This window comes from Perna viridis, chromosome 1 (assembly GCF_037379345.1).
Source record: "Perna viridis isolate PV_CMFRI_1.1 ecotype Kerala chromosome 1, ASM3737934v1, whole genome shotgun sequence".
NCBI lineage: Eukaryota > Metazoa > Mollusca > Bivalvia > Mytilida > Mytilidae > Perna > Perna viridis.
This window is the reverse complement of record NC_142445.1, coordinates 42,345,012-42,362,123: the sequence shown is the minus strand read 5'-3', so window position 1 is coordinate 42,362,123 and position 17,112 is coordinate 42,345,012. Positions and strand designations below refer to the sequence as shown.

Sequence of the window (17,112 nt, the reverse complement as noted above, 5' to 3'; positions counted from 1 at the left end):
GACACTCATTATGGCTTTCGTTAGAGATGATGTCAAATTCAATTTGAATTCAGAACAGACGGCTTTCTAAAGTAATCCAATTTGTTACAAATTGAAATTCTACCCAATGCCAGCTGCTAAAACTATCAGAAAATGGGGGAATAAAAGATGAGGATTTCCCTACAAATATCCTGCTAGGCTTAGTCAAGTAATTGAAAATTGACGTAAATTTCTTTGAATTTGCTTGTTCTTGAGACGTTATTAATTTGTGCGAAATTGCGACAATTTCTAATTTTTTGTCAAATCATAAAAACGTTTGGGAGACAGTCCTCATTTTCATTCTTTCTCTGCTAAAGGCGAAATGAACAGCCTGGAAAATGAATTTTAAAACTGAATGCCCTAAGCCAGCAACTGCTAATTGTAAAATGTCTAATCAAGTTGAAGAAAATGATTGGATAAAAGAAAGAATCTATATTTAAGAAGTGAAGCGTGATTCATTATTCTATCGGAGATGGTTGGAAGAAGTGGACTGTTACGTCTCTATGTAGATACTGCTTGATTTGACGGTGTATCTATTGACATGTCCCTTGATCGATGTTCCGCCTTCCATCTACATCACATATATACATCGGAAATAAGCCGAATGCTCGTAAAATATTCACATCATTAACGTCACATAGCCGAGCGTCGTAATAAGGATCATCACTGCAAAAACTTAATCAGTGAGTTTCACTGGAATAATTCATTCTGAACAGCCTACGGATTGGAAAAGTTGCAGAGTCCAACATATAACATTCAAAGAAGCGATTTATCCAGTTGTAACAAAATCCGAAGAGGATTTAGTCACCCTGATTTAAAGTTTTTCATTGTTGTCTTTCAAGTGTGACGGATTTATTTTTCTCAGCGAAATGTTATCCACAAAATGACACCGACAGACATAAATATAGTAGAGTGAACATGTTTTGGATTTTTTCAGAAAAGAAACATTGCATCAACATTCGATAAACATGGAGGTGTCTCTGATAACATTATGGAGTATACACCCATTGCTTATTTTATTTCTAAATACGGGTAAGTGTACATTTAACTGTTTTAATCCACATTTTAGATAACAATGTGACATTTCGCTATAGATGTGCACTTAAATGACATTTGTAAAGTAGTTGAAAGAGAATACACATTATAATTGAATTTTAACAACAAAGCCCTGGTGATTTAGAATTAATTTAGTTGTTTTGTTGTTCACTCTATCCATATATTATTCATGAAAAGACTGGAGAATAGGATTCAAACGACCTTTTCTGTATTTATTGATCAACTGGGATATTGGGACATAGTTTTTGCGTTTTTTTTATACCTTCTGGTGATCCGCTTAGGCAGACGAAAACTCATTATCAAGTGTATTAACACGCTTGAAAAAATTCTTATATTTTTACAATCTAATTAAAGAAACACCTGCCTGCTGTCCCTACTACTCTGAGATGTTTTAAAATATAAGGCAAAAAGTTTGACTTCTCAAACCAAACAATGCGAATTGGATTTGATAGGAAAACTTCAAACATGAAAATTTTCAGCCTTTCTAAAGAACAAAAAATCTATTGAGAAGTTTTTGAACAATGTTTATTATGATATCACTGAATAATCTATCAACAAACCAGTATCTTATATGTTGACACAAGTATTGCCCTATTAAGGTTCATATAGCCAGATAAAAAGAGATAAAAAATAAGACCGGAGACTTTCATTCTCAAGTAGACTATATGTTAAACAAGAGACACACAATCGATATTCACTGCAACTTGCATTGAGATAAATGATTGAAAAGAATTATTGAGGGAATCAACACAAAATCTTTCAAATTAGAATTTTAACACGTTTTTACAAATTTGAGGCTTAGTAACATATTGCAGAAGACTGGCGCGAAATTCACAAGAAAGGAAATTATTTCTCTAAATGAATATTTTTAATCCAGATTGTAAACATTATGTTTGCTTATATAATGCTAATTCAACAAAAACATGTCGGAAATTCCACTGGGAATAGCAGATATTCCCTAGTGTATTCGTTGTGTAACAGTACATATGAGATATTGTCTATTTTCTTTTCTAGCACATGTTTCTTTTTTATCCAATTCAATATGTACAGTAGACTTCATTATCACTTTAAAGGATTACTTAATTGAATGATGGCCCCTTATGTAATCCCCTATGGTATCAAATCGTATTGTGATCCTCCCGATGGGGGTTTTGATAGTATAATTACTGACCCGTGCCTTCCCGGGTGATAACTCAATTACGACTCTGATTTATTTCGTTTTCATTACGTTGTACATCACGCTAGCAGAAAATGGGGTAAAATTATGCATTAACACATCTTAACGAAAATTTAATACACGCCATAAATATAATGTTAATATGATGTTAACAAGCAACTGCTATGCCGCATCTCCTCCGAGAGCCCCAAAAACAGGTTCCACGTGTATACATGTACAAATTGATTAGGTTCGTGAAAAGATTGAATAAGGAAATAGAATATTGCCACTTGAACCAAAATCTGATGTCAATTAACCGAAGTTCTTTGTGACCATCTAACAAAGGACCGGCTGGTTGGATACCAAAAATGTGTCGTCCGTGACCAGAATATGAATGATTGTCCTCTACAGATGAAAAAAAAAACAACGATACCTTAATATTGTAGTGTTTCTGAGTATATCGTTTATAGTAATTGAATTATTTGCCACTGTGATCACAAGATAGGCGTGAAAATGTTTAAAATATTAACCTATTCAGTACGAAACAAAGATGTCAATGTTCAAATGGCCTTACCAAGATTGTATCTAGTTTACACAATGTAAATTTTTTAAAATGACCTGTTTATGCATTACTCTCAGCATTGTTTTATAAATTTAAATCATGGTTAGTTTTCAGACTAAAAGATTAAGTTTAGGTAATTTACATTTTTAGATTTATACGACAAAAGGTGATACATCGTTATCTTGACAAGAGTATCCATGAACAAAAGATGTCTTTTCAAACACTAATTTGCATACACGTCAACATATTTAGTCAGTAGAAGTTTTTCGTCTTGCTCAGTCATGTTTGGAATTAGTTCTCATTACACTATGACCTTTATCAGTTTCTCACGTGTTTTCACTATACCACAGTTGAAGCCATAGGTACCTCACAAGTGTTTGTAGGGGTCACCTTATCCTCCCATCAGTTCCAGTACGGATTGTCAGAGATGGATGATGAATCATTAATCTAGTCGTTAAACGTAGATTTCAGATTACCCCAAGCAGCGGTACAGATGATAAAATTTTAGCTTGACCTATTGAAAAATGATTTCCCGCTGCATTTTGGCATAAAACAATCATACCATAAGACAATGTACAAATAAATGCTGCACAAAAAGATGAACAAGAAATGGCGGGTGTAGGTATAAAAAAAGAGTGTTTCAGTTGTGTATGTCAGTGAAGATTGAACATGAACGAATAAACTTTAAGGTCATCACAATAACTATTGAACACACTGACATTTACAAAAAGCCCTATTGTCTAAAAAAGGGGTGACCCAGAAGATTTATAATTTAAAAAAATAGAGGACGATGTTAGCATTCGACCTTAGAAGCTTCATTCTGACAGGAAGTTAACTTGTAATACCAAGGATATTTTTTAGTTTCTCATCTTTAACAACATGAAATGTTTAAAGCTGGCGTTTTAAAGTTTGTTTGATTATAAAGAAAAATACATCTAAGTTGATGTGAAACAATAAAATCATTTTTTTTGATATGAATATACCCAGTGACATATAATACCCACGTTCGTATTACATGTCCCTCGTCCTCTTACAAATTACACCTTTCTCGTATTAAAACAATCATGAAGATGCGTTTGTTATGGGTTTCACCATATTCGTTCTTTTTATATGATTGTGTAACCAAGCAGGCAAATAGCCTTAAATTGTCTTTTAAAAATGGTGTGGTATTTACAAGCCTGCACAAAAAGTACCAGTCTATATTTACGAAATACATTTTAAGAGACACCGTATTACCAAGTGATTACCGATTGTACACGTACCTCCTCCTGAGTCAATTACCTGTCATACCACAGATGTTGTCAAAGTTATATTAAACTTTATTTCTAAATATATTTTATTTATTCAACCATTCTGATAAATAACAAAAATGAAAATATTTGCTTATGGGAATGTTTAAATTGTGGTTTATGAACCGATATGCATCGATGTGAAAAGCCGCACAAATGCGTTTTGCTCATTTAGAGGAAAAGTTGAATGATTTTTGCATTCATATTCACTCAAAGAATATTTCATTTCCATGTGAAAATGGGATTTTAATAGTTGAACCGACCTTATCGCCATTTTAGAATAATGACGTTAATTACGACTAGCTCTGGTAGCCACAGTGTGTTGAAAACGGATGGCTGTATAAATATTCATTCAGACCAATAATGTTTGTTACTTTAAAATTTTCTACCTTAAGGCTTTATATTTTAGGTACTTATAATATGACTTATATCACTCCAATCTTAAGAGTATAGTAGTTTAGGTACTTTTTATGTCCTCTATATCACCCCAATCTATTAGTAATGAAATAAGGAGTGTATTCAAATTAGATTAAATTTTTATACTTATATTGAGATTTTAAAATTTGACAGGATGTCCTATAGTACCACGATCTTTACTTAAGTAAAACATGTCAGTTAAGGACAGAAATAATTTTTTGTTGGGGAGTTTGATGATATAACAGTTTCGACGGGAAATAGACAAATATAAACATTTTTCCTCTTTCCCTGACGTTATCAACAAAGCGAGTTTATCATTACTTTCCGTACTGAGCGTTCAATACATCCATCCATCTATTCATCCATCCATCCATCCATCCATCCATCTATCCATTCATTCTTTCTCTCTCTCTAGTGTTTTCCATTTTGACTCTTTTATCTATCCATCCATACATCCATTTGTCAATCAATCTATTAATCCATCCATCCATCCATCCATCCATCCATCCTTTCTCTCTCTTGTGTTTTCCATTTTGACCGTTCCCTTTTTCCATTATGGCTATTCCATCCATCTTTCCGTTTATCCATCCATCAATCCATTCATCAATCCATCCATCCATTAATCCATCCATCCATCCATCCATCTATTCACCAGTCGATTCATCCATCCATTCATCCACCCATCCATCCATCCATCCATCCATCCGTCAATCCTTTCATTCATTCTTTCTCTCTCTTGTGTTTTCCATTTTGACTGTTTTATCCACCCATCCATCCATCCATCTATCCATCTCTCTCTCTCTCTCTCTCTCTCTCTCTCTTAGTTTACCATTATGAACGTTCCATTCATCCATCCATAGATAATGTTTTGTATTATGATACCGCACTCCATCTGTTTGATGTTTATTTTTGTCATTAACTTCAATATTAGAAACAAATACTATTATAAATCTGGAGGATTTGTACACATCTTTGTTGAGATTCCCTTTCCTATGAAATATTTGTTTTCCATATGTTTCAACTTTAACTAATATTTTGTATAATAGAGTAATTAGGATCCCATCAACACTTTCGCTTTATTAGTTTCTAGAGGTATTATTGTAAATATTGAAGATGTTATGGTGGTATGATAGCGCTGTTATTCTAAACAGATTTCTGTACTTGTTCATGTTATTTAAATAAATGTAAGAAGACTTTGTTTTTATGCCAATATGCGAACACATTATGAAATTAATCATTATAAGTGATAATTATTCAAGTGAAAACAACACGTTTAAATATTTTATTAATATTATGAAATCGACAAAGATTTCACACTGAAGACGATATGAACTCTACATGATGTATTTATCATCACGTTCTTGCCCAAGAGGTAATTGGTTCCACCTGCTTTATCTTGTTATAGACAATAATGATATATAAAAGTTATGCTGGGTTATTACCTTCTCGTGTCGACTGATGTAACATCGATTATTGAGCTTAGTCAAATTATTGACGTATTTAATCAGTAGTTAATCAGGAAGTATTTTTCAGATCAGTTTATGGTAGAGTCTCGTGGGAGTTCTATCATAACATTGTACTGGCATTACTGCTGGTGTCAAGGTTACTCATTGTGTCAACCTCCATTATGACTTCTGTAGCTACATGGCTTATTTTCAGACATTACTCGAGGGGTCAACTTCGTTGAGAACAGTGTGACTTATTTTGGTCAGCACTTTTTGTATGGTGGATAAACATTTTATTCGCAAATTGTGTAATCACTATAACTTGGTTGACGGTTTCTTCTCGTCAGGACGACTTGATACAATGTAGATTTTCTGTACTCGTCACAATAACCTGTTTGACGATTTGTTCTTGTCATAATGACTTCCTAGATCATTTGTACTTCTCACAATAACTGGTCGACGGTCTCTTCTCGTCGGGATGACTTGGTACAATGTACATGTTCTGTACTCGTTACAATAACTTGGTTGACGGTTTGTTCTCGTCATAATGACTTGGTAGATCATTTCTACTTCTCACAAGATCTTAGTTGACGATTTGTGATCGTCAGAATGACTTTGTAGATCATTTGTTCTTCTCATCACAATATCTTGGATGACAATTTGTGATCGTCAGAATGACTTGGTAGTCATGTTCTTTACCGTCACAATACTTTGGTTGACGATTTGTACTCGTTAGAAATACTTGGTAGAAAATGTGCACTCGTCACAATTATTTGTATTATATTAGTGTCCACTTTTGTTTGAGATTTTAATTTTGATCCATATTTTATTGTTAACTTTTTATTGGCTCATTCTAAGCCAGTTTCTATTTTTCCTTTCTCATAGAATATCTGTTGGCTATGACTTTCATAGAATGGGAAACATTTTCTTTAGTCGATTAAGTATTGTACATTGATGTTCAGTAACTCAAATCTTTCATCTGGTTTTCATTATGGTTCTGCAATTAAGACTCTTATGAAATAAAATGACCTACAAATTTGACTTTAGTTCTGTGTAATGTTTTGTTTCAAGTCTTTTTTCACATCTAAAGTTCAAAGGAACTGAATGGTCTTTATGATGCACTCTGTTCAAACAATAGAGAAAGTTTCAGATGATGAAACATCCTAAAAAGGGAAATTCTATTACAGAATGGATGTTAGCGTTATTTTACCCTCTATATATCAAGTCATTTTGCCAGCATAGTCTTAGTCATAAAAGTCCAGTCTACTGTTGCTAATGACGTGAAGTAATTTGCTTTCTGAATTATTTCCACCGCTCTACTCTAGCTACAGCAGATATTCAATTTATAAAAGGCTAGTAGCAAAGCAAGCCTATCATACACTTGTAATTATTTTAATGACCTCTTGATGTGCTTGTATGATCGGAAGTAAATTGAAAAGCAAGATTCGTCGATAAACGTTCAGTTTTCAGTAACACTCTAGCTTAGAATCGTGCAAAATGTAATACATGGTTGGAAAGCCTATATTTTTTTTTAATTTTGATATTTTGTTTTTGACGTTGTTTTTGACATGAATAAAGTAAAACGTGGTTTTTGTATAACCCTTGTATAAAAGATAAAAATCATATAGGAATTCAAAATTAAGGGAGGTAACTCTGTAAATGACTCTGAAATACAATTAAATATTGGGTTTTCGATGTAACTTATTTCCTAAGACCAAACAGATTGGAACGAATAATTATGCACTTCATTATAAAGACTCAACTTAATAACAAAAAAAAAATAATTTGAAGCCTTTTTTGAGGGGATAACACATCACAAAATTTACATGGTTCTTATAAAGACTGCTACTTCAAAACACCGTGATTCATAGAAGGCCTTCAGTTCTGCCTGATCGATACAAGATCATCTTATGCCAGGTATTCCCGGATTAACAGCCATCATCATTCAGTTTCGTATTTCGAAAGCTATTTTATATGAACAATAGTTTTGTTTTGACAAAACAATACTATAAAAATATCAAAATAATTCAAATTAAATATTTACAGATTTTTGACATTCAATAGGATTAAATTTCATTGATAAATTCAATCATTTTGGTAACTGATTGTGAAATAATAAGACAAAATCAATGCTGGTTTAAATTTCATATAATACGACAAACGAATGTCGTAATCCACTTTCTGTTTTCTCTTGAGGGCTGTTGTTTATCTAGAAGCAAAAACATGTCGCAAATACTAACCCCGGGGGATAAGATTCTTGTAGAAAATATTGTACCGGCATACACACCCTACCCCGTCCTTGTTTGTCAAGTCCTCTTTTGATTTACTTTTTAAAGAGTCTTGAATCAAGGACATGTACAAACATTCTGGTAATTTTTCGAGAAAAAAAAATCTTCATAAAAATGCATTTGTTTTTATCAATTAGCAATAAAAATTAACTACACGTACTATATGATTAATAATTTGCTTCACTCTACGTCGTTTTAAGAATTTCTTCACTTTATCAATTCTGTCAAATTAAGTCGTACGGGAAACAAGAAGTAGAAAAGCGAAGAACGTGGAAAGGGCAGACACGATACAAGTCATATACATATCTGGGTACTTTCCTTCATATAGAAGCTCTAAGAAATATGTTACAGAAAAGTGTAACGGACGGATTGACGGACCGACAAGGTGATTGTAATATAGAGAGGGGACTAATATAATGAAACCTGGTGTAATTTTTCTGCAGACTTCGTGTAGAAATTGAGATAATTGTAATTCTACGTTGGTTTTTCCCTCCATCCATTCCGTATTATTAGCGGATGTATTGGTCAGTTCATTTCCACCATTAGGAAATTCAATCACTGAATACCAATGTAGCGTTAGTTTATGAGTGTCATCAACTCGGCTCAGTGCCATTGTAAGCATTGTAAATATTGGTTTTCCTTGCAGAATGTTATGGTCATCTCTATTTATGTTCATCTAATAATGGACTATATATAAACATTCACCACCAAAGGAACTGAGATGACATTGCGATTTGGTTTATGTTCTAACAAAGGTATAATATGGCGGGATTTAGATAATTACAAATTTCGTCGATTTATCCTTACATGTTTTGTGGTTATTCCCTATAATTTTTGAGACACAGAACGATTTAGTTTAATAAAACATTGCTGATTTTTTTATATCTTTAAATCAGCTGACCTACTATATCTGCCATAACACGTTAAATTCTGATAGGTTTTGCCATTTATTTCCGATGTTTTATCATTAAGATATGGAGTGAAATGTTCGACAGATTGCTTTTTATCGGTACCTAACTGCAGTTTTGTGGATTATCTCCTGTTTTCACTTGTTGGGCTGATTATGCTCGATAAACTATTGGCATCTCACCTGCAATCTGAAATGTATACTCATTAACATTCAAGGTTCATTGGTATTTGCTTGTTCGGCGTATCTGGATTGATTACTGATTGCTGCTTAAGTTTTGCTGGTGTTGTGTTCATACTGTTTCACCGAAACATTTGTGAGACCGAAACAACAAGTGTTAAATTATCAATGACGCATGTAAGACATTCTTCGCCTAAGTGACCTGCGGAAACACAAGAACACACCTGACTGTATAGTTTACCCAGAATACACATAAACATTGTGTGCGTGGTGTACCCAGATCAGTTTTTTTCTTCTTTCTAATCTGGTGTGCATGTTTACAAAATTATCAAATTACCAGTATTGCATTCAACATTAAAGCGTGTAGTCCGACTTTCTTGTATTTTTTTTCATTTTTATAAATTTTGGATAAAGAGAAATTATTTATCATTGTCGCAATATATTTATAAATTATGTAATCATGGCGTCAATAGAAAATGCATTTAATCCTCTTATCTAGTATAAAATCTATTTTTTTATCCGGACACGTAAAGGAGACATCAAACATATGTTATGTTTTGGATAAAATGACAAAAGGTTTTTTACTGCAAGGAGTGTAATAAGTCTACTTTATACCCATTTAAGTGTATATATCATGTATAGTAAAATCTAATATCATAATTTTACAGGAATCTCATCCACCATGACATAGCATTTATCTTAAACATTAGCTTCACTAGTAGTATAAGTATTCATTTCTGTACAAGGAAGATATGTTAATACTAACAGATAGCATCACTATATCGTTAAAACCACAACACGCACAACAAAGCATTAAAATAAAAGTAATGGCTTAAGTAAAGAAACTTAGATTCACTTAGCGTCCATTGTTTTCGTGTTGTTTCTTGATAGTAGCGTTGTCACTGAATTATATAAAGAATCAATACTGAGTGCATCTCCTTGGATAAAATATTAATAAGCCTTCGGAGTTTTATCAATCTGTTGTCTTCTAGAGGGAAATTTCTATCTTCTGAGACTTATGAGCATATAGGCAGAAAAAATGTCAGAATCTTATGGGTCTGGCTGTTTCTTTTGATATTCTTAGGAGATCTCTCCGTCAATATATTCGTGGATGCTAGATTAGTCTAATGTTTATGTAACTAACATATAAAGTACCATCACCCAATTTCCAGACCACAATTTCCATATATTTTAATAAATATGGAATTTTTTTACGTCCTTAATTAACATCGGCAGATTCGCAAATAATCCAGAAATAAATAAAATTTCGATTAAGGATCAAAACTAAATTTGGAATGGAATCGATTAAAAAATAATTGACTTGTCTATGAATTGTTGTTGTTGTTTTTTTTTTTTTTTATTATTATTATTTCTGACCAAGTTATGCTTACAAAACCAAATTTGGTTTACCCAAAAGCTGGTTACCGGTATATCACACCATTTGGTAAAAAAATGAATGAAATTCTTGACACTTGACTGCCAAGACCTTTTTAACAATGTACACGTGTCAACATCTGATTTATCCAGTGCAAACAGTTTTCATGCTCGAACTCCAAAGGATCTGTAATTGCAACAATAAGGTAACAGAGCCCCTTTATCAGGATATTGTATGTCACATTGTACAAAAGAAGGAAATGACCTGTCAGAGATTATGGTGCATTATGCAGACAATTCTTTAAAATTACTTTTTTGAAACCTTTGCTGTCAATAGAATGAAAGACGTGAAATCAGATGTCAACGTATTTTCAAAGAAGACATATAATTTGTAAAGGAACCATCATTTCAATGGTATCCGGATTTTTTCAGCAACATCAAAGATTAATCCAAGGGAGGGAACTTGTTTATATAATTGTACCTTGTTCAAAGGTACAAAATTAAATGGTAGTCTGGATTCGGTTCTAATAGAATATTAATTTTGCTTTTTGTCTCTTTGTTACTATGTTTAACCTACACGTGGGTTGTCTAAATAAAGCAGAATATACTTGTTATGCTAGTTATGCTAGAATATGCTAGTTATGCTAGAATATGCTAGTTAAATACAAAAATACCACTCATATTGATATTGCCAATACACAAATTTAAATGAGTAACCTTTCTTAAGAGCCATAAGAACCAAATACATATAGGAATATTTACATGAAAGCTGTACACATGCACGAAGTACTCGAAACCAAAAATATCGAAATAGAAAGCCATAAGAGGTTTTTAACGTCACTGACCACACTTTGGTCTCTCACAGACGGATAAATCTAAATATACTTCTGATTTCGTGGAGCATGATATACAGGGAATGAAATTGTCTGGGGATTTTAAATGGGAAATGGACGGTTTCCTTTTAAATAGTGTTATATTTATCAAAATGATGTGTTATTTAACTAAAAACAACACTGAATAACAGAGAATTAAAAAATACATGTACATTTCTGTTGATGCCGTAGTAATAAACTGTAGATTTTATAGGATCTGTGGTGAATGGGACATTGAAGAATTGAGGGATATGTACATGTACATGAATGACTTCAATGAGAATTTGTTCAAGGATTGTTTATACTGTTTTGATGCAGTATAATTCAAGGTTTCATGTATAACAAAGTGATAATTATCATAATTTGCTTTAAGTGTTCATCATTACATGAGTGATTGATAATTATTCCATTATAGTTCTGATAAATCGGTCAACACAACTACATCATGTAACTGCAGGTTAGATTGACTTCTGTCGAGTGGTCAAGCGGTTTTATGTTAACAGCGAATAATATAACTACATGTAGAGTTGGTCTTCCGTTAATTAAGTTAATATTACCAGATGAATTTCCTTCGGTAAATTACATTTCAAACTTAATGATAAGGAGATTTACAGCGGGTAACATAGTTAATTTCATGGAGTAGGGTCAGTCTTCCATTGTTTAAATGACGATTACCTTGTGGAATGAATTAGGTAGTTACTTGTATGCTTGACAATTTACAAGAGATATCAGTTTGAATCTATGTTTGATAGAAAAGTTTCTTATTAATCGTTATTCAATCAAGGGAAGACCAACTCTTTTCCATGAAGTTAACTGTGTTACTCGCTATATATCTATTGGATAGACGTGTGAAAAAAAAAAAGAAGAAATTTTTCATGAGTCAGATTATAATGTACTTATGGAACCTTCTTTTACATGGACAATCTATGGAATGACACAAAGATAGAGTTTGGTCAGCAAATTCGTTCTCTGTGGTCTTATTACTGTGGTTTCATTTTAGTATACCACGTTATAATCGTGAATGTTTTGACTACTTATACTTGGTTTCTCTAATTGATATGTCCTTCTTCCAAAAAAAAAACCATCATGCAACAATGGGATGATATTATTTATCTGAAGCATGATTTTGTTGCTGATTTCGGCCTTGTCAAATACTGTTAACATGTGTTGTTCTTCTGGTTCAATGACAATAGTCCTTATTACTAATATGTAACCACTGATACTCCAGAAACAATGTTGAAGGTGTTAATGAATATTGTATTCTGACTAATAATCAATCAGTTAATGGTCTTGATAATAAATGACTTTTTCTGTCATCAGAAACGATACGCGATGCTTTGTTTCATCGGTCAGAATTAGTCTAGTTTATATCTGTCATCGTACATTATCAGTCTGTATCAGTTCGGTATGACTGCATTCATCGTTAGGATAAGAAATAAACGGTCCTTCTGTGTCAGCTGACATACCCTACTGTGTGTTAATAAATCATTTGACATTAAACTTAAATTACAAACTAACTAACGACCAAAATAATGACTGAAATATATAATGCAATAATGCACCAGTATTTAGAAACAAGAAATTGTAAAGTAATACCGTTAAACTATCGGCACTTCATACAAAAGACTCAAACAGTGTATTTGTCATCCGTTTTCAAAGTTAAAGAAGACACCCTTTTCAAATGACATGAACTATTCTGCTTAATTGACCTTTCAGTAAAGGAGTTATTTTTTGCACCGTTCCAGTTTTATTTTTATTGATATTACCATAAAACAAATCCACAAGGAAGGTTCAATAATCTATGGAAACTATCATTTTAACATGACAAATCACGCAAAGTTTATGATAAAGCTATTCAATTTTATTTTCGTATTTAGTTCATTGTATTCCAAATACTATTAAGCTAAATGATACTGTCTTATTACTAAATTTATTTTGACACCCTTTGAGTTTGTTAAGTTCTGATTTCAAAGGTGAATATTTAGAAATGATTTTGGTGCTTTAACATCTAATCATAATGTAAAAGTTTAAGTATCATCTAATAAGATTATCAATGTGGAGCTATCAATGTAGTCTCGTTGACACTATCAAACTTTTCTTCGTCTAAGGAAACTTGGTCAAAGTTTTTTTTAAATTTTTTTTATAGTGTTCAGCCATCAAAGAAAATTTGGATAAAAAAACTTCGATGGATTGGAATAGAATATAAATTCATCCTATTTTTCTTGAAACTTTGATGGACTGGCATGGAATATAAATTCATCCTATTTTTCTTTAAACTTTGATGGACTTTGACGGACATTGACCAATTACTGTTTGAGTTTTGTAATAATGCAAGCGTTTTGTTTACAATACAAATGCACACGTTAATATCACGAGAAAGGAAAGTATGATGAAGTAAAGACCAGTAAAATTTTTGGACAAATGAAACTATAGAAGATTTAATAGACATTTTTTTTAAGTTCAGAGCAGAGTGTCTATCTGGAATGGTAAAGTAAAAGAGTGAAGTGATTTGTGATTAAAGAAACGGTGTTATACATGAGATCTTCGCAAATTGGCAAAGTGAAATATAAATATAGTCTTCCTCCAACTTTTCTTTGTCTTAGATCCACCAAAGACTTTGATGGCGTCAGCAGACATTGAAAACTTTGCCCAATATTTCTTTGATCAAGTTTATGAAGGTAAACTTTGAGGACGCTTACCCTACCGGTGCACCTGGTCCATGCTCCCAGTTTTTAATGGAGTCCGAGATGCTCATTTGCTTTTGTTACTTTGTATGTATGATTTTTGTTACCTTATGTTCTTTGTTGTGTATGTCTGTTTTCCATGTCTGGTCTTTGTCCCTGGATTACATTCTTTTGATTTCCGCTATAACCTTGGTTCCCTTGATTACTCTTTGATTATGTCAACACGGCTTAAATAGGTTCAGTCCGCTTGTCTGTTTGTCTATACAATGTCTGGTTTCCTTCCATTTTTTGTATGTTCCTTTATATATGAAGTAGATCTTAGTCAACTTTGTATTTTATTATTTTGATAAACAATTACATAGTAAAAAAATGTTATAATTATGTTTTGCTATGATATAAAGCGAGTTGTTGTATACATTTAAATTGTTAATGTCTACACATAAAATGACCCAAAAATCAAACTTGATATTTAATGCATGATCAGGTCCGAGTTCAATGACATTTTCGGACAAGCAATTTATGTATAGGCATGTTGCAAGAATAATTAAGCTTATCTGAACTACAAATAAATGAAAACTTCAATTAATTATGACTGTAGTTATCCCATCACCAAGAAATTGTTTCTTTACCACAAATTCTGCTACGTTTGAACATTCCATACTATATATCTACAACAAATCTAAGCAATCTTGAATTCGTTATTGGAAAATGGGTCTCTTATTGACAATCATTCAATTATAATGTTGATATTTAATTACTCGTCAGTCAACAATGGAAACTCTTGAGATTTGGTTCCGTTTACCAGAATAGATTCAGTCTGTTCGTTATTCGATGCCTTAGATCTTGATGTAGTAGAAGTAAACGATAACACATGAATGGAATCTTTGTCTTTGATTTTTATGGAAAATCTCACGGTTATCATTTTCGATCCAAAAAATTTTTCATATATTATGAATTACAAATAAGAAAACGAACATCATGTTCTGTTAACCCTTTTCCAATAGACCCGTTCGATCGATTATATTTTTGCCTTAATTGACCTAAATCCGTGTATGTATTGTTTCTTCTTTATCGCACTAAATGTTTTCTGTTCCCAGTAGGGGTTGATGAAAATGTTCATCTGTTTAAAAGTACTATAAATGTACAATATTTTTTCTATCAGACATACTACATCTGTAGAACTCCAATGCATGATTCATGATAAAACACCAATTATATCATTTTCTATTGCAGTGACGGCGTGTGTATTTCCCAATGGTATGAGAGGGCGTTGGTATCAGAGTCGATACGGCGAGTTAGAAATTTCCCACAACGAAATAACAAGGAAAGGAACATGTGCTCAGAAAGAAGACAATAAATACCTCTTGTATAATAGGTACGGATCATGTCTAGTTGTCTGTTAAAACTTTCTGGTTAAATTGTAGTACATTCGTAATTGAACTATAAAATACCCCATAATCTACTTCCATTGTTCAGAAAAAAAAACGACTAGATTTAGAATATACCAATTGTTGACATTTTTTAGCGATATTTTATCTACATAAAGCTATTGGCTTTCAATTTGAAATAACAGTACATGTGCAATTCCCACAGAAATATACTAAAACTAGAGAATATAAGTTCAATATTTACACGGCATTAAAATTCACTTTGGTGATAAAGACAACATTTACATGCATTCGTGTGTCTGAATAGTACTTGTTTACTGAAAATTTGTGGGGCGTCAATTTTTTTTTCTGTATGTTATGAATAAAATAACATTAAACGAGGTATGCTTTGACTAAGTCGACTTCTCCCTTTGTTCTGTATTATCAATATTACTGTGTTTATGTACTATTAGAGTTTTCTACCGATAATCATGCAGGTTTATTGTCAGAGGAACAAATTAAACCGTCAAATGAAACAAAAATATAGGACTATGGTTTTGGCCATAAAGACTGAGGCCATGCAGCTGTTTATATACCAAACACATGCTTCATAATACAAAGCATTGATCCAACAGTTAATTTGGTTTTTAATAAACGATGCATGCTTTTTATAGATCAATATGATATAGGTTTTAGCAGATCGACTTTTATTCTGAAGCTATTTTCAGGCTCTTTGTCCCGTATGGAGTTAATTAAATAGATGTCCAATTGACTTCACCAACCCTTGATAGTTTCTTTGTTCAAAAGTGTTTATTGACATTTTATTGTTTATGTCTTTCACTTGATTGTTAATTAATTAAAATTTATTTCTGTTATCATTAACGTTTTGTAATAAATAATGTATTATAATAGAAAATTTGTATATATTTTTTTTATCTGTCGAAGAGGTGATCTAGTACTGATGAACGCTAAATTAGAATTTTATACTTTAATGTTTAGGCTCGTATATATAATGTTTTGGTTAATCACAAAAAGGTCATACTGTAACGGCGCTTAATCAAGTAAGAAATTATTGCATGTATTCATTATTGCGATTGCGATTTTTAAGTAAAAAATGTGAATACGTTTTTGCGATTTTGAGTCAAATATCCCGAATCGGTAATGTCGAAAATTATATAAAGCGAATTTTTATTATTGTGATTTTAAGCATTGTTTTGCAATAATAAAGACACCACTATTATTTCGGAATTTAGAGCATAATTTCTTTACAAAAAGTCTAGAAATTCCTTTATTTAACTGGGTGCATTAAATTCAACCAGTTATCATTTCACACATGCATTTTTACTGAAAACACATTTGGTCTTTTACTTTGGAACAAGTGCACATGCGTCACTGCTAAAATATCAGGCGAACATTAACTTTCCCTCTAACAAGTAAACACGCAAAATGACTTTTTGATACGAAAGTTGCATATCTCCCGAGGTAGAACAAATGGAT

The 17,112-nt window shown here is 32.3% G+C and overlaps 1 protein-coding gene across 1 annotated transcript in view; it reads left to right on the top strand.

The window, feature by feature from the left end:
• The first annotated feature begins 466 nt into the window (after nucleotides 1–466).
• LOC148628840 (uncharacterized) overlaps nucleotides 467–17,112 on the top strand; it is a 30,337-nt gene continuing 13,691 nt past the window's right edge. The window contains exons 1-2 of the mRNA XM_088595469.1: nucleotides 467–1,050; nucleotides 15,482–15,623. Coding sequence (XP_088451595.1) covers nucleotides 987–1,050; nucleotides 15,482–15,623 — 206 coding nt within the window. The 5' untranslated portion in view covers nucleotides 467–986. The remainder of the gene's footprint in view (nucleotides 1,051–15,481; nucleotides 15,624–17,112) is intronic.